The 24,024-nt window shown below is 35.6% G+C and overlaps 1 protein-coding gene across 1 annotated transcript in view; it reads left to right on the forward strand.

Annotated features, from left to right (window-relative positions):
• LOC122576551 (probable G-protein coupled receptor 158) overlaps positions 1-23,550 on the forward strand; it is a 160,631-nt gene extending 137,081 nt beyond the window's left edge. Inside the window, exons 8-13 of the mRNA XM_043747012.1 lie at positions 380-594; positions 7,904-8,042; positions 11,390-11,495; positions 13,857-14,018; positions 20,659-20,899; positions 21,342-23,550. Of these exons, the coding sequence (XP_043602947.1) occupies positions 380-594; positions 7,904-8,042; positions 11,390-11,495; positions 13,857-14,018; positions 20,659-20,899; positions 21,342-21,664 (1,186 nt within the window). The 3' untranslated portion in view covers positions 21,665-23,550. The remainder of the gene's footprint in view (positions 1-379; positions 595-7,903; positions 8,043-11,389; positions 11,496-13,856; positions 14,019-20,658; positions 20,900-21,341) is intronic.
• The last annotated feature ends 474 nt before the right edge of the window (positions 23,551-24,024 follow it).

The raw sequence follows: 24,024 nt of genomic DNA on the forward strand, positions 1-24,024 counted from the left end.
ACAGCAAGAAAAGCTACCAATCTTCATAAAAAGACCATAAAAATCCCAAAATAATGCATAGTTGCAAACCTTCAAAATACCTTGATATCTAAAAACCAAGAAATCCCTAGAATCTAGGGATTATAAAGAGCTCTATAGGGAATATAAAAAAAATATATAGTAACTGTAAGAGCTATAGTAGCAGAGACTAGTACACAAACCTTGTCATTGTCTATCGGCTGAAACCTGGCTATTGAAGATTTCACGTTTGCTCATTGAGAGAACTGTCCGAATCTGGCAATAAACAGCGTTCCCGTAATTCCTATTGAATATTGCCTTATTCCCAAAATCCTGGGTTAATAATAGACGATAACCAGATGTTGACGGATTTTGCTTGCAGAATATCGGTGATATTCCGAGTGAAATCGGCGAAAGCGGTGAAGATAACGGATGGAAGTCTGCTGAAGCGACTGGGCGTCATCGTGATGACATTCAGCGTGTTCCTGAGCATCCGCACGCTGGTTGCACCGCCTGTAGTTATAGTGGCACGAACAGCGGACGACCTGAAGGCTTATCTCTGCCGGACTGACTGGTGGGATCACAGTTTCACCATACGTGAGTGCTTTAACTCTCGACCAATCGCCTAATGCTTGCCTTCTCCTCTATCATCTCTGGTCTCACTGTGTAATAGTCACTGCGTAGAACACTATCAGTTGCACCGTGTTTTGGTAGAACGATTTAAATCAATGGCCTCTATCGAGTAGGAAAGTTTGAAGGAGGACTGTTGATGAAGTGCGATTATGTGCATATCCACTTTGCGGCCATTTTGAAATTTGATATTATGAAATTATGGATTTCTATTAACGTTATTTTTGGTGTACAGATTGCAGTGATAGGTTAGGTAATACTGATGTCACATTGTTAGTATGGAAGTATATTAAAAGATGGTATTTTAAATAATATAAAAGGTAGTACATTGAAAAATGTATGTTTGTACTTTGATAGTACGTCAGAATATAATTGAAAGCACTTGACAGTATCTGAAATTAGATTAAATTGTCCAGCGTGATTCAAAGATAACAATTTCTTGGAAATCCAAACTGAAACGGTAGCAGTTAAAAGTATTTGATAGCATCTGAATGGTCGTTGTAGTATTTTAAGATATTTGAGAATATTTGAAAGTATCAGGTATCTCAAACTACTACTGAGAATTGTCTGAAACAATTTTCAAATAATTTTAAACAATTTTATAATTGTAATTACCAATAGTACTTTTATGATTTTGACCAATTGGCAAATTTGTAATAAGTTTGCTGACAATGAGGAAAGAATTGAAGATTAGAAAATTTTAATAAAGGATATAATTGAAAACTACTGGAAAAAATGTATTATATCTAAGACAAATTGCGTGGTCGGTGCAGATACCAATTTTCTACAAAACTTTTACTACGAGACATAAATTTTAAGCCACTTAACGTCGTCCTGTGGTATCCTGTAACGTAAAACTTGCGGGTTCCATCTCTCGATTGATTTATAAAGCGATTTTAATTGGTTTAAACACGACCATAGGGAGTTTTCATAGGAGATATTGCCCTGGTAAGGACAGTTATTAAGCGTCCGCAAGAGATATCAGCCCATTCGGCGGACATCTAACTCATTCGTTCGTCGATAACCATTCGTCGCCGTACTTTTCTTGCAGTCTCGTAAATATGGAAATTTTCTTCGAAGAAATCACCCGTTGGATTCATTGAACAAAGGTTAGGATGATCAAGTGTCTTCCTATCTGGCAATTGTGCCAACGTTGTAACAAATAAAAACTGTCAGTATCGCCATCTAGTCCAGCTAAAGTCCAGCGGAAAATATTTCCAGCGCTGCAATCGTTCAAATAAAATAATGTAACCGCTATGTTAATAGCTTTCTGGGGAATTTATGTATCTCACTATGAAGCGTGTTTGCTTCCTGAAATTATCACCAGCTAGTGAGAATGTACAGAGGCTTGAATTTTAGACATTTTATTTATCGGGGAATTTGTATTGTAGAAGTTTGTGCAGAATCAAGAACTGGTACAGTGGAAATTATCGGAAGATTTAGATATTGGAAATTTTGATTATTGGAGAATTTGTATGTTGGAGATTTTAATTACTAAGGAAATGGGGATTGTGAAAGATTCGTCGATTGAGAAATATAAATTTTAGAAATTTCAATATATACACATATTCTTAAATAATATTTCATGAATAAATACGAGATAAATTCTTTGCTGGAAAATGAAATGATAAAAAGGAGAAAAAATAAATCAACGTTTATTTGCTGTAGGCAAAGTTCCACGATGGATCAGCGCTCAAATAAATTTCGTGGCAAATTCAAACATACCCCTTCGCAAATAAAATGTGAAACAGGGGTGGAAAAGTATAAGAAACGATGTTCAATATCGTCGTGAAATGAAAAGTAATGGCTATGGTTACAGTTTTTTCACTCCGTTCCTGATTTCACAGGGTTAAAGCAAACAATTCAACAGATTCCGTGCTTTTTAATCAAATCTATATTTCTTCATAATTTTGAGTAAATATCGAAATCGTAAAGGTGGATTTTTTATAATAAGATTGATATAAGTTTAGTAACATAAGCTTAAGCATAAAAAAAAAACAGTAAAAATAAAAAACAGTGTGACATCTCTGCAAAAGCAAATTTTTAAATTAACATTTACATAACAAATGTTTAACATTTAATTTAAAAACATATTGTTTTTCAAAATATTACAAATCTTCACATCAAATATTTTTTCATCCATTTATTTATAATTTTACAAGCACAATCATCTTTCGTATATAAATAATAAGTCGCAGAATTTATATTTAAAATGAATAGGAAAGATCCTATTCTCGGAAGCAGGAATCTCATATTCACCGAGAATTAACATTTCTGTTAGGGAATTTCGATTTTCTCATTCACAAATTTCCGATAACCAAAATTTCTAGAACTCTAACTTCCCAACATGTGCCATCGATCACTGCATATCTCAAAATCTCAAAAGTTCCATCTTTTCTGTATACAAACTTCCTTCTCTTTCGAGGTGAAATCTACTCTCCTTCGCCACCACTTTTGTACCTCTTTTAATGAAACGTTTACATTGAAAAGACGCATATTATCGACCGAGTACGGCTCTGTTGATCCCAATGAGTCTCTGCAGTGTCCTGGTATCTCTGGAATTCGTTTCGATACGCGCCGTATCGCGAGATCTTAATTTCGAAATACACATCAGAAGGTCGTTGCATGAAAGCGGATCTACCGATCGGATTACATTCACGTAAAGACGAATTTAGCCATTTGAAACGGCAGAATAAAGTCAACGTATCGGAGATAATGGCTGGTGATATAAAATAGCTGTCGTTAGGAACTTAAAACGTCCTCTAGGTGACCACATCTCTCGTGGAGAGCTGCTAGTTTCTTTTCTCTTGGTTGTATCACTTACCTTTCTAATGGTGTAACCAATTTCGTCACTATATTCTAATATTGAATGAAAATTTTGATATTTTGAAAAATTTGACGATTTAAATGTCGAACACTAAATTGCATGAAATTGAAAAATTGCATATTGCTATATTCTTAAGTTTTATTAAGTATTATTACTGATGTGAATATCTACACCATTTTCTATCGTTTAAATGTTTTCATTTGTTTTACATTTATTTTGCTAACAATGAAAACGATTTTTCGATTATCATGATTATATTACTGAATTTAGATTGATCACAGACGATATTGTTTTAAGTATTTTATAGTTATCGTATTAAATACGACTACTTTATAAGCTGCAAAAATTTTGACACCAATTTATTCCGATATCGAGGATTGAATCATTTTTAATGCTCTTTCATATATCATTGATTATCAGGCTATTATTTTGTTAATAAATTACGTCATTCCATATTAAAAATTGATAGCTGACGTTGTTATGAAAGCACATAATAAAAAGGAATCAATGTTTGGTATTACGATCGTATATCACACGTTTTGTTCAATTGAGATAAAAGAAAGGTGAGTTTCTACTTTGATAAATTGTCTTATTGTATTTTGAATTGTAGATGTCCAATGCAGGCCACGGTATTCCGGTAATTCCCGTGAGAATTTCTATCGACATTAAAACCCACTGGCTGACAGAAATCAATCATTCACTTCATAAAATCCCAGCCGAAATTCCATGAACGTCCCATCAATTAACCGAATGATTAAGCGTCACCAGGTGTTGTCATCTGAGAACGTTGATCAATTTTATTCCGCTAACACAGTCAACATTTTCTACTAAACAAAATTTAATTTAACTCTCCACTAAGCATATTTATTTTCTCAAAATTAAGAAGCGCCTTTCGGTTGTTTTACTTTTTTATTTAATTGTACGATCTTTATGAATTGGATTAATTTTTCTATTTCAATTACCTTTTCTAATTATTATCGTTCGTTTAATTGTTATTTTAACTGGGACAATTTAATTGCTTAAGGTAGAAGTAAAATCAAAATGGGCAGAATCAAACGTGCGCCCTAACCTCCTTAACTGGCTTCAGAAAATTGAGGTTAGTTAAACTCAACAGATTAAAAAATTAATTAATTACGAATAGCATATATTTGGACGGCAGAAAATGGGAAAATAATAAATTCGTGCAAAGTTTGAAAATCTAGGAAACGTTGGAGAAGTGTAATAATCGAAGATTTATCATTCTTAACCTCAAAATGTTTAAGAGTTTCTTGAAAATGAATAATAGGTACTTGCGTTAAGAATGTATTTGAGTCTCGCGAAGCTTGGAAAGTTAGAGAAGATTTGAGAAATCCAACGGTCGAAGATTTTTTCATTTCTAACCTTAAAACGTTAAACATCAAGAATTGTCTGAAAATAACCAATATCTATTTATATATCGAAAATAATGTACTAGAGAATTTTACAAAGCTTGGAAAACGAGAGAAAATTAAAGAAACGTAACATAATATACGACCAGAACTTACTGAATAGCTCGAAAATGATAGGTAATTCTCCTTTCTCATTCCCTCTTGTATACACACCTATATTTTAACAGTTTCTCCGCAACAAAAAATTCGTTGAAACTAAACGTACCACTCTTGCAAGAGAAGCGAAATGCCTCAGGTGTTTAAAATTCTGATGAATTTTTCACAAATTTCTTCTTTGATGCGCGGTAATGATTTGAAAACTCGGCTTAATTTGATGTCCTTAATTGCAACGCATGAAAAGTTCTATACATGTATATGTTTCCTAGAAACGACGCTGCCGCCTGTTTCCGTGTTTAGCCAGGCTAGGAACTGTTGAGCTTTTTCGTCGTTCCAGACCAGTGCATATTCCACGAGCGCATTAGGGCGAGAGCTTACTTGACGAGGAAAAACAACCCTTTCTAAAACGGTTTCTGCCTCTGTTGTACTCTGTCTCCTCTTCATTCGTAACCCTCTTCAATCTTTTGTTTTTTGGGTTAAACGTGGCTGGAATAACGTGGCTGGACTGTTAATGACGCTTAGCAGACGCTGCAACACTCTAGGGAATTTCTCAGTGGGAAAGTTACTAGATATATGCACAAGCCTAGAATTGACTAAGTTTAGAATACTCTGTTACAGGGTTTACTAAAAATCTCTACTAAAAATCTTGGTCTTCAAAATTTTGATGAACTCGTCGAAAGACCAATCCCTCGCCAATTTCGATGATTTTCCAATATGTCGAAGATATTTCGCAAAAAGTTGCCGCTACTAGCCACACACTAAATCCTGCCCATGTGTGTGTGCATCTGTGACTCAATCACAACCAAAACCGACACGTTCACTGCTTGCATCGACCATCGATCTCTTTCCCTTCGCACTATACTTTACGAATCCAAATAAACAGTACAGTAAAAAGACGTAGGAAAATTCGAAAAATCGAGAAATTCCAACTTAACGAAAATACTTAACGAAAGTAGAAGTTACTTTTATCAAATAATTACCAAGAGTCGTTCGATAAATTAACTGAAGGGTGATATCATTCAATCTTATTCGAAGGGAAAATTATGTAAGAAAAATGTACCGAACGAATAACTTATTTCAGGGGAAATTTATCGAAAGAAAGGTCGCTAGAGAAGAGGCTAGTTTATTGCACAATTACGCATAAAGGAATATAAGATACGTACGACCGCGTTATTACCGAATTAAAACGTATGATGCGGAAGTCAAATGAAAAATTGCAATGAGGTCACCGTAAACGGACCCTTTTATGAAACGGTAAATACGATTTCAAATTGATTTGTACAAACATCAAGGCGGTTCGTTTCAATTGCAATTTTTATGCGACAAGGCAATGTGTATCATTTTGTTGGAATTTAATGGACCTGGGAAATCCAAACAAGGGGATATACTGTATGATCATAAATGGAATCGCAGTTATGGACGAGTTGGAACAGTCGCGACTGAGTGGAACATCTCTTTGAATTGGATAGTTTCGTTTAATGAAGTTTATTCAACGATACTTTTATATATATATATAAAATATTCTATCTAACTTTATATATATATATATATATATAAAGTGCACGCGTACCGAGCGAAAATTCAAAGTCGATTTTCTCGAAAACAAAGCCTCAAACGAAAAATTTATATTCTATATTTTCGACTTCTTTTTTCGCGTAGAATCACCCCCTTTCCGCTTATACCACCAGTTACCAACCACCCTGTATATCATACGACTGTAATTCGAAAAAATATAACAAATAAAATAATGGACTGCAGAAACGAAAATATTGGGTTATCACCTAATGACAAAATCCGCAATCACTTAGTTGCCAACCCAATATACAGTTCAAAAGCAACTCGTAGAATTGTTCTCTTATCATATTTTTCGCGAGCCATTTTAAACGTTAAACAAGAAATTGGGAAATTTCAAGCTCCACAGAAATTCCCAAAGTAATTCAATAACAATTACCAAAGAATTTAAGGAACGAAGGTCTGTAGATACGATACATAACCTAAAACGGCGATTAAATCATATTGCTAGGCAGATGTTGCTGATAAGCACATCAAAGATAAGGCGGTCTATCTTTGATGTGCTGTTCCTGCTAAAATTCTGCATCAAACTAGCAGGAAATTCCACGTTGGCAAATTGGCCGTAGAATGCAGCGGTTATACGCCGATTCCGAGACGACACGATATTATGGCTATGCCACAAGAATCCTCGAGAGTACAATTTAATAAGAACCACTGTAATAGGACAATTTTCTTCCACGGGAAGAAAATCACGGCAATTTTCTTCCTTCTTTTCCCTTCTCTATTGTGTCTTATTATATTATTCCGGCCGCAGTGTGAGTTTCAGGCTTCTGGGTAATTTCAAATTCGAGTAACACTGTCGTCGTCGTCGTCGTCGTCGTCGTTGTGAGTTTCTTAACACTTAGCCAGCCGAACAGGAAGGTCTCCCGTCTGTGAAGAAGATCTCCCTTTTTGACTTTAGCAACGTATTTTCTTCTTTGTTGTTGTTATTACAAGTAATTGTTTACCTGAAATTGTTGCCAATTAATTGCGCCACTTTTTCTGCTTTTATCAAATACAGCAATTTAGCGGCGTTAAAATTAACTCAAAGGTTGCGCTATCAGTTAATCACTGAATAAAGTTATGATCGAACGATACCACACTGTAAAAAAATATTAAAATGCATTATGAATTTTTTATTTCACCTTCAAGTCGTGTCATTTATTTTTAGTAATCTTCAGTGTTTTTAATTTTACCTGTAATTTTTCATACTTTTGATATATACTTTTACCTTGATGTATTGTATAAACAATATGTGAAAATATAATTGACCGCTTAAATAATCTTCTAATCGTTTTCTTCGCTACATGTAAACACAAGTTAGTGAGGTTCGTTTCGCCGACAATAAAAGAAGAAACGTTTTACTTTGTTCCAGTTGAGGTTATATTTCTTATATGGGGAATCAGGCTGTGCATCGTGGTGAGAAAAACACCGTCAGAGTTCAACGAGAGTCGATTCATCTCGATGGCAATTTACAACGAATTTCTACTGTCAGTCTTCCTAAACGTATCTATGTAAGTACATGAACATTGATAATAATACATAACACACGTCAGAGGCATGCATTTACCGCCGTTTCGCGTTTATTAACGTGAACGTCTAAAAACACTAATTTCCTTGGAGCTAAATAAACATCCCTTTTTACTCACTTTAAACTTCGTAAATCCCCGTGAAAAATATTGCACGTTCAGGGTGTTTAAAAAGCAAGAAGGAAAAGGAGATAAAATAGAATTTAACGATGCTCCTCTTTTGATGATATTATGAGAGAGGAAATCCTTTGTTTAAAAATTCTTTTCCGGGGGTACAACGTATTCCACCAATTTATTTGAAAAGTCAACAGAATAAATTCAAAAGCTCGTGCTGTACTGTGTAGTTGAAAACGACAGGTTAAAAGTGTACTCAGAGATCCGTGGTTAACGCTAAGTCTAACAAACGGCTACAGGATTCTTTGCTGTGCTGAAAAAACCGTGCAATTGTGCGAGGCGAAACGGTGTCGTTATAAGCAACTCAGGCCACGAGAATTATTTGCCTCCGTATATCCCCTTTGTACTTAACCTCATAACAAGAACGCCAAAATGTTACTAGACACGAATGAAATGTATCCTAGTAATTCTGTGTATTATTTAAATAATATCCCTGAAAAATTGTTAATTTTCACTGGTTGTTCTTTAATGATACAACAATATTAATATTATTTATTTTATAATCGTTAAATATGTGGCGGCACTCGACAAGCAAATATCACCACTCGACACTGACTAGTGTCGGACGGCGGCAGTGCAGTGGTTAGCGCCTAGAGGCCCCGGGGCACTCCTGCCAAATGTCGGGATGGCCACCGTGGGGTTTTGGTCGGTTTGAGTCGTCTTCCAGAGGGCCGCGGAGTGTCCGCGAGGATTTCCCCACGTAAAAAAAAAAAGTGGTTAGCGAAACCCGGGTTCGAATCCCGGCGACCAAAGTCCCATTTTTCTTCCACGATTCTTAAATAGGAAGAAAATACAGCAGCGACATCTACAACCAGCAGCAGCTACTATTATCACAGACAACATATATATACACCTCAAATAGTTAATTGTATTATACTGCGGTTTTATGGTTATTTGTATGTAGCATTAAAGTAAACTAAAAGAAACTTATATACTCGCCAACGTTCATAATTAACAAGAGAATAATGTTTACCGAAATATATGCGAAACACGATATTTGAGATTCTCGTGTTTATTATCTTACTGGGAAATTTCAACCAAAGTGGCAATCGTTCGTGTTGAAATCGTTTGTTTCGTTTTAATAGAAATCGTTCGTTTCGGATGAAACACCAAAATACGTTTCTTAAATATGGGATACAGTGCAAGTATGTAAATACGTCATTAGAGTACCATTACGTTTTCCGATTAATTTTTACACGCATATTTTCACGAAATTTTAACGCAATCGCGCCTTTATATTTCCATATATTCAAACCCACCACGCGTAATCCGAATAATTTTCCATCAAACGGGTTGATGGCTGGCGGTGTGAATGGATAGGCAGCGGCACGCCATCGCGCAACATTGAATTTAATACGCCGAACGAATCCGTGAAACCCTGCAAATATTGGGCCGTCCTCGAATCGTTAATTTTAATAATGCATTTCACTGATACTCGGTCGTGTTCAACACGAACTAGAGCAGAACACCGGAAACTATTATGCTCCGTGCAACTGCACGTGTTCTGCATTAATAATGTTACCGGAGAAGCTTCTCACGGGCGTTCTTCTTAAAATCGTATCGAATCAATTTGAATATTTCACTTATCATAATGTCTTCTTCAATTTTCAACCGCTGTTTCTTTTTCTCTCTCTTACGATATATTCAGTAATTTTTATCAGCAAATGGTGGCATTACTTATCTAGTAACTTTTCGTATCGAAAGAATCGCCATTTTCCTTTTTCTGTGCTCTCTACTCCTGTTTAGCTGAGAATTAAGCAAATCTACGTACACATTGCGAATCTCGTCTTATTTTAGGGCATAGAATTTCCCTAATCCCGTTTTCACCGCGAATCACAGACCATCCTTTTTAGCGATAGAGTGATCAGAATCTAAAACTAACTTCTGGTAAAGATCTAAGCTCTACTAATCTACTAATTCGATCGTTATCTGCTTGTCGCTTAGGTCCCTAATTCTATTGAAAACATGATTAAGACGATCAATTAAGCTTAGCCTCAGACTTCTGAATAATCTACACTGGCATCTACACGCATACAGTATAGATCAGTTTCCTTATTTGGTTAGGTGCATAAATATAGAATATTAACAAGGGAATTCTAACCAATGGAGGTGATACCTTCAGTCAATTAATCATACTACCCTTCCTGTCCTCTCTACATACGTGTATACTCTAATTTTACTCTCAATTCATTAGCCTAAATTGAACTTAGATTATGAGGTTAAACTATAGAATCTAATCTGTGAGATGAAAGAGAAATTCAAGTTGGTAAATGAAAATGGCCACTTTAATGTCCGCTCCATGGTGGCGCCATCTGAGAAGATAGTAACCATTAATATTTAGAAAGCAATTTTTAGGGAGGTCTAGGCTGGTTTATTGCTTTTCAACGAGTTGCTTACCGCAATATACGGAAGCTGGATGCAACTCTTATTGTTATCTGACAGTTTACCGACCGCCATACGGGTTTTCTCTGACGAAGAACCGGAGTTTACCTTTCTCCTTCCAAAAGTGTGCGCGATGTACCAATTTCTCCAACTACTTGCGGTTCGTTAAACTACACTTTCTACTCGCGGTTATATTACTTTGGCGAAGCTTTGCTCCGAGTTTACAGCTTCGCGTGTCTTGCCATAATTATGCGCATAATTAAGAACTAAACGAAAACACCTCAAATGGTAAAAGCGTCTATACTTCGTCGCGATTTTCGCAGGGGAAACGCTCTCAGGCAAGGGACAAAAGCTATTTTACAAAGCCAGAATAGTTAAGATAAGTCAAAAAAGACAAGGTAAATTAAGGTTAGGTCGCTAATGAGATTTTTTTTATACGTCTGCTTGTTCGTTAAAACAGCTTGCAATATAGCAACGAAATGGAATTGAGATTTTTAGGTTTGTTCGGATCACTGTGGCTGTCTGGGAAGAATTCGATATGAAAAAGAAGTTAGGATCGTTTAGATTATGAAAAATCATTAGAAGATTGAGAACTTTTAAGATCGATCTCCAATAAATGCAATTGAATTCACTGCGTTACAACTGCAGTCCTACGAACATCTAAACAACATAAATCAGAATTTAATAGGATTTTATAACCAAACAAGAAAAAGTGACTAGCACTTAATAAAAAGGCACGATCGTTCTTTTAAAGGGCACAATCTTTCTGGTTGCAGGTTGTTCCTGCAGTCGCCAGCCAATCCGGATTTACTCTACGTAATATTTTTCTGTCACACCCAGCTAACGGTGACGCTGCTGCTGTGCTTGATATTCGGCAGCAAGGTAAGACTAAATCGATTCTTGTATTTTCAACGCGTTCATGCGGTCCGCGCGCCTGACAAATGGCACCGGCTGGATCGCGAATTCTAAAGGCTGCGGCCAACCCATTGAAATTTATTTATCTCACGGCGTGCATATTGATCATTTGAAAGCAACGGCTGGCGCTCGTGGAACTTGTAAAATAGTTGTGTACGAACAGCCGTGGTCTAATTTATTTCCGGCCGTGTGGTCGGGATGAAAAATCGCGCCTCCTTTTGGCCCACCCCTTTTCCCGCGCTTAAATTGAAAGTTGTTCGACGTTGGAACTTGAATATAAAACACCTCGCTTCTTTCCAATTCGATAACTCTGCCAGAGGAATCCTACCAAATTCTTCGTGTACCAAAATAATAATCTTAAATTATGTACATATGTAGAATAATTTAAAAGGTTGTTTACCTCATTCGTATCACAAGGGGATGAATAGAGATGTTTATTCTTAGCGATGATAAAATAAGATTTGAAAGTTGGTGTAACTAGCCAATGATTTTGAAAAAGATTTTGTATTACTATGATGAGTATTACCAATGATATGATAGGAGAAAAATGGGGAATATTCATTTTATTTTGTTGGTAACAATTGAAGTTCTAGAACTGCAAAGTTCCAGAAGGTTACAAGTAAATATATGTACATATGAAATGAAGTTTAAGAGGTTATGTGTAAGTAAAAAGTATGCATATGAAAGAAAGCGTGGTATAACCAGTTACAAACAGGAAATATCCACTCTCCGGTGGAATAAAGCAACGAATATCACCATTCTTTCTGCTTCCACTATTTCTCATTCGTTTAGAATAATAAAGCTTCGTGCACAACATACGAGCAGGAAACTAAATGTTTGAATTAGCATGAACAAAAATAACTGGATATATGTCGTTTTGAAGAAAAAAAAATCGTTTCTGGACCTGCCCCAGTGTTACACATTGAAAAGAAAGAAATTTAGATAATGTAAAATCATTTGTTTCTGTCCTAATTATGAAAATGTTTTACCGGTTCATTAAAATACTAAACTCTGATTTAACCAGAACTAACTAGATCTAACTAGAATACTTTAATGCCATTCCTTGTTTTTACATGATAGATTATACGATACAGTTAAGTATCCCAGAGAAAAATTTCACATCCATGGTACTTCTTGCTCGTTAGAGGTTATGTACCTCGTTCATTTCTTATTAATCGTGTCAGCGGAACTAATTAGCCGAGTAACGAACGACAGTATTCCTCGTAGCGAGTACGACGATTGTAAACCTGTGGAAATACCACCTTAACACAGGATAAAAGCACGGTTTCTCATCGTTCCCTTTCTTCCCTTTTAACCTAATATTCTTGGCCGCCATTGATTCGACGGATGAATGCGTTAGAGACAAGACTATGGAGTTATGCAACATCGAGAGTACGTCCAGGCAAATTCAATATTCATGTCGTTTAGCGACATTCCCGTCCATAGTGTAGCCCTTCGGTGTTCGTACAACGTACCTGTCTGTACTTCCATTACAGTGAGCGCCATTTTATTTAACCAGCGAGCAGTAGATAAATAAAAATGAACGTTTTATTCAAGAGTGTTTTTACATCTTGATTTACCATTCTTTGTTAATTTAAGTGCAGATTCCGAAAGGCGACTGTTCCGGTATTATTTCGAATATTAATTCGACCTAACCTCACTACATTATTACTGTTGCAAAAAGGAAGCTACTTCAGTGGTATAGGTTAGAAACGCTGTATTAAACGTAAATCCAATTGAAACTAGTTAAAGAGAGACATAATACTCAGTTTCGTTATCCTACTGCTTTTAATGGATGTCTCTAAAATGTCACCAGATAATTCAAAGTAAATTACTAAATTACATTCACATTTTACTCTGTGATTTTCTTTCAGCTGTGAAAGAGATTCGAGAAAGGAAATTATACTAGTAGAAAGCAGGTTAGAAATTGTATTAATTTGAACGTTGATCGAAACTAACCTCGCTAAGATTGTTCAGAATAAATGAGAATAACTCGTTAGAATAAATAAGAAATTTGTAAAACCATTGTAAAGTAAATTAAGTCGAGTGAAATTGTATTATTTATTTGTAAACGTATATTAAAGCTTCTCTTTTGTTCAGTAAAGCTATAACCCAAATTCTAACATATTATTCCCCCCCCCCCCAAAGAGACTCGTTTTCCCATAAAGATACGTGTTCCTCTATAGAGTGGTCGCATTAGACTCGTCATCCATCCAAGATCGCCCCACTACAGACGAAAATTTCACCATCCGGGTGGATAAAAATTTCTCAAAAAAGAAAAGGAAGGTCGAGACGTGGAAGCATTGAAACTTGCCTGTTTTAATGTAGGTCTACGTGGTGTTCCGTAGCGGAGGCAAGGAAGACTCGAAACACTCCGGGGCCACAGGTAAATTTCTGGGGAAAAGCAGTCGCCCGACGGGCACTAGCAACCAGACAAACTCCATATCCCTTCAGCATGGAAACTTCACAGACGAAAGCGACGGAGCGACGGTAAGAGCACTTTGATCTATCCAATCCGACAACTTTCGTCCCTGGTTCTAGACCCTTTTCTGAGGATCAGAAATGCCCAGATTCCGCTGCGAATCATATGGATAATACATTGTTCTAGGCGGGAGCAATATAATAGCGTTTTAAACTTTGTAATGTCGTGTACAAATTTTCTAAGTTTTGAAGTTACATGCAAAAATGTAAGTTGAGATATTTTTGAGGTTATGAAGACCTCGAGCTAAATAAAAATAAAATAAAATAGGGCATCTATTTTAAAAGCTTAAGTTAAAGAAGGCAAGATAATTGGTTGTTGCATAATATTTAAAGCAATTGATCGACGGCTGAGACTGAATATTCTTTGTCGAAAAATGTTCACTCTCTTACACATGTCACGTGTCAAGTCGATTGAGCGTGAAATATGAGACTGTGAAATAGAAGAGGGAGACACGTGTGCTGTCCCACAATTTCGACGGATTGTGCACCGAGGGGAGCACCAGGGTCTGATTTAAATTCCCACGGCGACTCGAACCAGCGACGAAATATGTCTTTAATGGCACGTTCGCGTGATTCTGTGCATGTATGTATCCTTAGATATCAGCTGCTCTTTTCTTTCCTCTAGTTCGTTCCACGTTACATAAATTCTCGCCGGAGTTTCGTGACTGGGTAACGGGTAATTTTATCAGAATACTACAGGGCAACGCAAAAGTGTGGCTTATAATTTATTCAAAAAGTAAAACGACTAAATACGTAGTTATGTTTTCCAAAAGTTACTAGCCAATCGTAAAAATGTCTAAATGGAAAAATTAGTGACTCTTTCGATATAATTATAACATGCTGAAATTTAGTATGATACAATTACAATTACATAATTACAATATAATTATAATATCTGGGACATATAATATGAAAATTATGATGGATTGCTTTCGGTGTGTTGGCAACACTGTACCGTGGCTGACACAGCCTGAGTCAATACGAAGCGATTATTAATCAATTAATCAAAATTCCATATTGAAACGCGTCAGCTTTCTACATCGCTCGTTGATAACAAATATTTTCATAATTATAATATTCAACAGATCGTCCATAATCGATATGAACGTACAATGTACAATTTGTTTGTCATTTACGATTCCGTGAGCTGTTAATTTTGTCCATAATCGAGTGAAATCACGTGGCCTCTAAATCCACCAAGCCACACTATTAACGTCGACCATTCCCGCCTACTGATCGAAGCACAGGATTTCGTAAAAGTGCTGATTCTAACCGAAAAGAGGGACGGGTTGGGGGAAAAATGGCTACGTGACCTAACCTAACCTAAAAGAACTCGAAACTCGAACAAAACGTCGCGAAGGCATCAGATGCTGGAGTAACGAGAAAACTTGCTGACAAATGTGTCCTGTTGAAAGGGACGATAAATCTAAGGAACTGTAAACTGCCACGAATATAGGAAAAGTGGTTCATTTAAATGAAGAAAGTATTTCTGCTTGAATTACACTGACCACGTAAACTAACCGCATTCGTCAATTTATGCAAGAATACGAAAAAATATGGGAAGATTTTACGAATGAAATATTGGTTATGTTCTTATGGCAGTTTTATTTTAGAGCTTTGGAAAAATCTAGGATTGTTTCGAGAGTTGTTGTTGGTATTCTATTATTAAGCATAGGCAAACTGAGTTAACAATAAAGTTTCTTCTTAAATTTTATAATTTTCTCGGGATAATGTGGAGGAAAAATACATAGGCCAACTCGGTTCCTCGGAGTACAAAATGGCGTCCAACAAAAAACATCTCCCTTCCACCGTCAACTTTCTAAAGAGTAGTCAACGGAAGTTGACGTCTAATTTCTCATGAATTCTCAACGATGATATCAACGGATAAGACAAAATGGCCCGCACTGAATTCAGTCCTTTAATAAGCTTATAGAGTATTAGGATGGGTTTACCAGTATAACTTTCATAGTCTCCTTAACCATCTCTTGGAAACTTAATTAGACGGATCTGCTTGTTAAGCGGATTACCTTTAAGATTGCCTTTTACGGGACTCATGAAATCAAACGATTGTTTTTAATGGTGATCGCTATCAAGGACATGGATGAGTTTCCTATGAATTATGACAATCTTGTAAGACAAAGCGGAATTGGGATTAGGAAAAGATCTGATGAGCACGTGTATTGTGGTCCTGACTCAAAAGATAGAATAGTATTCACAGTTGTTGAAGCCAAGCATTTAAGGGAAAGAAAGTTAGGTTAAGATTCCATTATGTTAGAAAATGTCTTCAAGAGACCTTTCGAAGTAAAGAATATCTCACTTATAGAATCTTTACATAACCCATGTGTTATTTATACAGAGCTTTCATTGAACCTGTTAAAATGATATAACCCATAAGAAAACATATGTACATAACCTATATCTTGTTTAGCCAACTTTTTGCATATAAATTGCACATGGAAATATTTTTGCATTATAACTTTTAGATACATAATAAATAAGACATAACCATATATATTCACATATGTATATTCCATATTTATCCAAATATCCAAGATATCCAAATTTTCAAATTTCTAAATTTAAATTCATGCTATCTCCTCATATGATTTATAGAAACTTAGACGTCATTTATATCTGGCCTGTGTACGTATAATCTTCATATAACCCACAGAAAGCCACGCATCATCTATAAGTGACCCGTGCAAAATTGGAAAAGAATTCGTATATATATCGAACATAACCTACATAAGAGTACCCAAGGCATGTCGAGTTCATAGTTTTACAGTTAAAGAGAACGTTACTGTGGAAGCGGGATCAGCCAAGTGGAAATCACGACTCGCTGATTTCAGAGAATCTCTGACCCAAACTCGGTTATGTTGACCTAGACAGAAGGGATCGCGCGAAAAAGGCCGTTCGCAATGACAAATGTCATTCTTGGGAACTTTTTCCAAGATTGCTAGGCCTTTGGCAAAAAGCCGAGAAAATTACGTCGACCTGAAAGATACGGTCGGTGGAACGTCGGCTGCTTTGACATTTGACTACTGGTTATAGCCTGTCGTTTGACGCGATCGTTGAAGACTCGTTTCGCTGCTTTTATCACAGACGTGCTGGTTTGTCTCGTGTTTCTTGTTACGTTCACAACGCTGTATAAAGAAACTAGAAAAAAATTTTCGATTGATTTTGTGAGTTTAGAGAAGGTTCTTTTATTCTTCCTTGCTAGAAAAAATCCCTAGTTCTTTTTGTCTATCAGAAGGTTCTCAATCTAGGGATTTATAGATCTTCATGTTCACAAAAACGTCTGTTCCGTATTTCTACTAAAATGTTGGCAATTCTGTATTTGTAAAAAATTCCTAGTTGCTTAATCTGGCAAGAATGTTTTTAGTTCTTTATCCCTAGAAGACAGTTTCTGCATCTTCGTTCTTAAAAAATACCTATAATTCCTTGGTAGAAAAAGTCCCTATTTATATTACTCATCTTTGCAAGAATATTCCTAGTTCTATGTATACTTCTACATCGTAGGACAGCTTAGCTAGGTACAACATTGTTTAGAAAGTATGAGAAGAATATATAGTTCGATTCACAAGGAGAATGTATATATTGCTGGCAAGCGGAAACGCAAAATGCATCGTGTAAACTTTACACCCTGTCTGTTTGCAACGGTAGAACGCTTTAGTGACTTCCTTTGGTCGAAGGGGTGCTGAGGTGAAAGCCTATTGAGCCTGCTACCACTTGATCCTCTATTAATTGCAGCTCTGCTTTCACAGGACCACTAATATGCCGTTATCGAACTCTAGAGCTCGAGGGGATACACTTCCCCTTTCAAACCTTAGTATACACGACACTAAGTCTCTGCTTTTAGCCAGCCTGCACGCTCATTACTGCCAATCTGATACAAGTCTGCCAACTTATGGTGTATAAATTAGGATAATAAATGTCAAAACTATTCCTTTCTAAACCTAAAACAATTATCCAAATATTAAAATGTTGAAGTATGTAAATGATTGATTTGTAAAGTATTTAATTTCATATTATATATAATTTAAATACCTGTAATGAACTAATGTTTTATTTAAAATAATTAATATTTTCTGTGATTTCTTGCTGTTTCCTTGCCAGCAGCAGCAGTTCCTTCAGAAACCCTGGCAAGCTATTTCATAATAAACTCTCCTTTCAGAAGCTTGATTTCTATTCCCGAGCTCCGTTCCTTTCCTTTGACTTCTTCCAAATGATTTCTTAAGTCTTAAATAATCTTCAGTTCAACCCTCTATTAATTGGAGCACTTTTTTCATAGCCAGAAGTAAGCAACACCATTAATGAAATACTTAAAAACTTGATTATACAGAATAATATATGAAAACGTTTCCTAAAAATACGTTTTCAATTGCCATTGCAGTTAACGAAAATTAATATTTATTTAAATCATAGTACACTAAAGTCATATTTATTTTCTGTAATGCACACTGGATTTTTTATCGTGAGTTTTTAATTTTTAATCATTAATTTTTATTATATTTTATGGAAATGAAGAAAAATATTTATTCCAATCAAAATACTCTAAGGTATTAATATTTTTATCTTATCTTTTGATACAACAAATATTTTAAGTCTTAATCATTGATTACCAATTTCAATTATACTTTAAAGAAACGAAGGAACAATCTAAAGTTAAATAAACATTAAAGCCCATTTCCAAGACCTTATGATTCCCTAGAGCTAGAGGAATTTATTTAAGTTGGTTGGTACACCTATCTTGTATACTGAAATACCATACGTATATACTCACCATAAAGGTAAATACCGATTAATAGGCATAGAACTGTCCAGCACTATTGTGCGAAAAGCCGATTAATAGGCCACCATGTCACGTTAATTACGATATCGACATTAGAGAATCCGATTTAACTGATGCAGCTAAACTCGGGAATAATGTCCCTATGGACACTCTAAAAGAGAAACAAACAGTCTCCATAAAGTTAGAAATGACGAACAACGAGGCCATTATGGGATGACAAAAACAGAATGTCCAGTATTTCATTTTAATACGCCTGTACATGACAAATAGAGGATTTTAAGGGGCTATTCATTAAAACATCAAATATCGATGATCCACAGCGTGTTTCCGAAATCGTAGTACAACCGGAAAAAGGTAATTCTTTATGTAAATGAAAGTTAAAAGTAAAATACAGTAAAATTTGTTTATGTCGTATATCCACGTCTAACATCTAATATCCACTATCCTACATCCATCACGTATATTCTTCCATAACTAATATTCTCAAACTATAGGTTTCGTCTTACTTTTGGCATTTCACTTCTTCGTTCCATATTCCACATTCCTTCTCTCATGTTTTATATCCCACAGCCAGTACCTTTAAGAAATACTTTTTATTCTTGCTTTCGCAGCACACATATTCACTCTACATATCATATTTCATATTTCCATATCCTTCATCCTTTAACACATTTTCTATGTGCCGTTTCCCATATTTCACGCCACGTATTTATTAAACCATATCGCACATCCTTGCATGTATATGTATCCTTCTCTGCATTCCATGCTTTGTACATTTCCTTGTCCACACCAAACTACCATTTTCCCCAAAACCCTATATTTTTTAAATTACATATACACTACAAAAATCTAGTTTCAAGAAAAAGCTACACTTCCCCCACAAAATGTAAAATGCAGCCCACAAACGAAGATCACTGTCTCACAAAGTGAAATTTGTTTTCCTGCAAAGTAATCATTTTCCTACAAAGTACAATTCGTTTTGGCACAAGATCCACAAGGACCACTTCCCACAACCGAGATGCGTTGTCAGAATTTCAACTCCAGTCTAACATGATTGGAAAAACGAATTTCACTTTGTGGGATATGGAATTTCGTTCGTGAGGGGTGTTTATTACTTGTGGGTTTTGTGGGAAATTTGTGGGCAACTAATTATATTTTGTGGGATATAGATTTTCGGCTGCATGAACGCTAACTCTTTGTGGGTATTGTGGGAACTTTGTGGGCAGCGAATTTCATTTTGTGGGATAGCGATTTCGTTTGTGGTAGGTGCCGCTTTCTTGTAAGAAATTTGTAGGCCGTATTTTAGGTTCTGTGGGAAAAATATTTTTTATGGTATGTTGTGTAAGATTTCTCTTACATATAAATGAAGAGAGTGCGATTATTGAACTGGGATGTGGAAAGCGGGATGCCAGATACTGGATATGGGATGTGGAATGTAAGAAATGAAATGGTCACATGGGACAGGGAATATTGGATGTGAGATATTAGTATTGGATTGTGCATATTACATATGGGTATGCATATGAGAAATGCAATAAAGAATGAAATAATGATATGGGGTAGGGAATGTTGGATATCAGTATTGGTTTACGTATATCAGATATGAAATAAGGAATACAAGGTTTAGGAAATGAAATAAGTAATGTAAAGAATGGAACGGTGGTATGGGATGGGTAAATGATAGGTGTGGAATGTTAATATTGGATTGTGTATGTTACATATGAGGTAGAGAATAAGAGATTTGGGAGATGAAAGAATGAATATGAAATGTAGAGATGTGGGAATAAAAATATTATCTATAGCTCACAGGATGTGAGACACGGGATAAAAAGTCTTTCTTGCTGTTAAATGTTTCAGGAGGAATTCCGTCGGTTCATAATTCAGTTAGAAGTTCTAAAGGAAAAAAATGTTCTACTTGGTAATCACCACTTGGTGAACAAACTCGCAGCCATGCAGGAAGCTGCGAATCGCGTTGAAACGCAGGTTTCGACCATCCAGGTCATCTCCTGCGGCATGAGACTGAACGATCTTAACGGATCTACGACAATCGCCGAAACGGACGTTGGAGGGTCTTTTAAAAGTGATGTCGATCAGAAAGGTAAGAAAATTTTGTTATCAAAAATTGCTACTAATCATCCACTAACATCTGTTACATTACACCATGAGCTGCTATCCACTATGAGCACTAAGTAACTGTCATTTCCATCTGACATATCCATTACCAATTATAAATTAATTCCCGAACGAATCAATGAACCTAACCTAAAGAAACTGTGCCGCGTATCAACCATTAACATTTCTTACATTATGCTATAAGCGAAAGTGACTTTTATTTCCATTTGATATTTCTGTTGTCAATTACCAATTCATTTCCAACCCCCTTAACCAATCTAACCTCAATGTCGACAAACTATCCACTACACACCGTCAAAAGTCCTCACGCTCTTTATTCACAAAGAAGAATCTGCACATGCATCTCAATCTCATACAAAAGCAACAAATAAACCACGTGACACATGTGCAAACGAACGTGTGCCCAGGTGGAGAGGTTAGGGAGGAAAAGAAGTGTCAGGCCTGCGTGGAGAAAAATGGGATTAGAAGCAAGGACCAGGGTTCTTCGAAGGAGGCTGAAGCCCTAGCTTCTCTGGAGACGAAGAAATCAACGACGACCAACGATGTGGCGGTCTCTACTTCCGGTAAACCGGCCACAGAGGACATTGGAACGGAAACGAAGCACGAGGACAAAGAAAGTGAGGTTAGGGAGCGCGACAAGAGTAAGAGCAAATCTGGCCACGCGAGGACGCACGCTATAGTCATCAATCTGGATGATAAAAGCAGATTCTCTGAAGAAGTCACCGTGTAAAAATGCAACTAAATTTGGCTCTGTGAAAACTGAATTAAAGTTTCGAATCAAAGTCTTCTAGTTATTCTAGAATTCACTGTGAAAGGTGAAACTAACTAATCGAGTGACTAGAGACACATGTTCGACGAAGTGTAAAGCTAGGGAATTTGGTGCTGATTCTTTTTGTTACGATGTAATGGTGACATTTCTTTTATTGATGTTCGATTTCAACTTTCTTGTTTTTTTGTCTGTAATTAATTGTAGATTGAAAGTCAAATGAGTGATCTGATTAAGTAACCAGTGTGGTGTGTCGGCATGAGAAAAATTCCCTAGAATCAGTTCTCATTTTATCATTTGAGCTGGAATTTTTAAATAAATTTTAGTTCCTCGAGATTTAATTGTTTTGGTATTATTAAAAATAGTCAGTGATGTTTCTAGATTAATTTAATATATTCTTTTTCTCTGCTCTTCTTGAATTCGTCTAGATAACTGTGATAGGTTTTACTTTTTCCTCTTTTCTTTTTCTCCCTCGATGCTTCTTTCGAGAAACTTTGAGGGTAACTTTCTTACAGTGGTTCTGTTTGTAAGATCCAACCAAAGACATGCTAATCGGCCCTGGATTCCCCCGTTTGCCTTTATTAAATTTGTTTCTAACAGTGCAGTCTGCAAATGTTTCTTGAAAACTTTTCGCCCCCTTTCCTTTCTTCCTCTTAATTTTTTAATTAAACGCGCAACATAAGGAAATTTCAACTGCAAACGGACTCTTCTCTTCTACAGTAATTGACAGAACAATTGTCACTAAACTTCAGCTCAACTCTGTTAAGCTTATTTTCATCTTATTTATTCATTTATATTCATTTATTTTTCGTTAAATTCTCACAGTTTATTGAAATTTTTCTAATTTCATTAAACCAGCAAATTTCACTTTCAATTAGTGGTGCATCTATTTTTCAGTTGAATCAATTTTCATGAAATTTATCTAAAATTTGAAAAATGCTAAAATTTCCATTTCGAACATAAACACTGGCTGCTTTTTCAGATAAAATAAACAGTAAGTTTTGGTTGGAATTTTATCTGTTCAACATAAGAAATTAGATTGAATGTAGTTTGCTTATTCCGAGTAAATGATTTTCACTTTAAATTTCGCCAATTTGATTAAAGAAAAGTTTCTCGCATAGTTGTTTTCGAGCGCGACGATTTTGTACAATTAAATAAAGGTTTAACGAACCTTGCTGTGTAAATATAAGTTAACGAACAGCTAGGCACGAAACATTTTTTCGTGAATGTTCTCATCGTCTTAGTGGTATAAGGAAACTTGTGATATCACGGTGACGAGTCTTATAAATCGAAAAGAAACGGAGAACTATATACGAAACTTTAATTAGTAAATCGAACTAGTTTAAACAAGTGGATAAAGAAAAAAGAATGATAAAATCTCGGTTTTATCAAGAACTTCGAAGCTCTCAACGAGGGAAGAAAGAAGAGAAAATGGTTAAAGGAAGGACAAAATTGTTTTAGGGGAATTCCCTAGATACGACTTTACTTTCCCGCCATTTCCAACGCGAAACGCGGGAAACGTTCAGTTTTTAAAAGCTTGAAATCATAAATAGCGCTTCTTAGACGTTTACTGTACGAAAGTTCTCGGTTTTATCGGAGATTCTCGATGGAGAAACAATGGAATGAAGTTTTTACAAAGTTTGGAAAAGAACTGAAAGAAATAAGTACGAAGAAACTTGCGTGATTTCTGGAGAATGTAACTTCTTCTTCAAACGGCCATTGATAATCCAATACTGGATAGAAAGACTTTCATTTCTAAGATTTGGGATACTCCAGTCGAACATTATTTCAGCATTTTGAGTGTCTCTCATTTGAAACTATTTTATTCTTATTTATGCAAATTTCTTATCCATTATTGTTATTATTTATTACGAATTTTTTGTTAGAAATTATTTATTACTGTTAATTATTTATATTATAAAAAATGGTTTATTAAAAATTATTCTTTCACTATTCTTATTTCTTATTTTTATTTACCCAGATTTCATTCTATTATTTTTATTTTATAATAATATAAAATATCGGAATATAAAAGATCAGAGATCACAAAGAAACTTAACCTTATCAAATAATTTTTTCTTATTCACCGCAAGGCATATTTCACATGGAGAAAATTTTCAAAATTTTGGTGAAATTCATTCTGAGTGAATGCACACGCAGTTCTATCTAGGAACACGTTCGTCAAAATTGATCGATCGAACCTCGCGAGCCAGCTTTCTGTAAATATCGTCGTAGCCGCTTATCTGAAGTCTTCTGCCATAATATTAAGTCGATTTGTAAATAAAATTACTAAGAAACAAAGGGAATTAATTAAGAAAAGTACA

This window comes from Bombus pyrosoma, linkage group LG16 (assembly GCF_014825855.1).
Source record: "Bombus pyrosoma isolate SC7728 linkage group LG16, ASM1482585v1, whole genome shotgun sequence".
Taxonomy (NCBI): domain Eukaryota; kingdom Metazoa; phylum Arthropoda; class Insecta; order Hymenoptera; family Apidae; genus Bombus; species Bombus pyrosoma.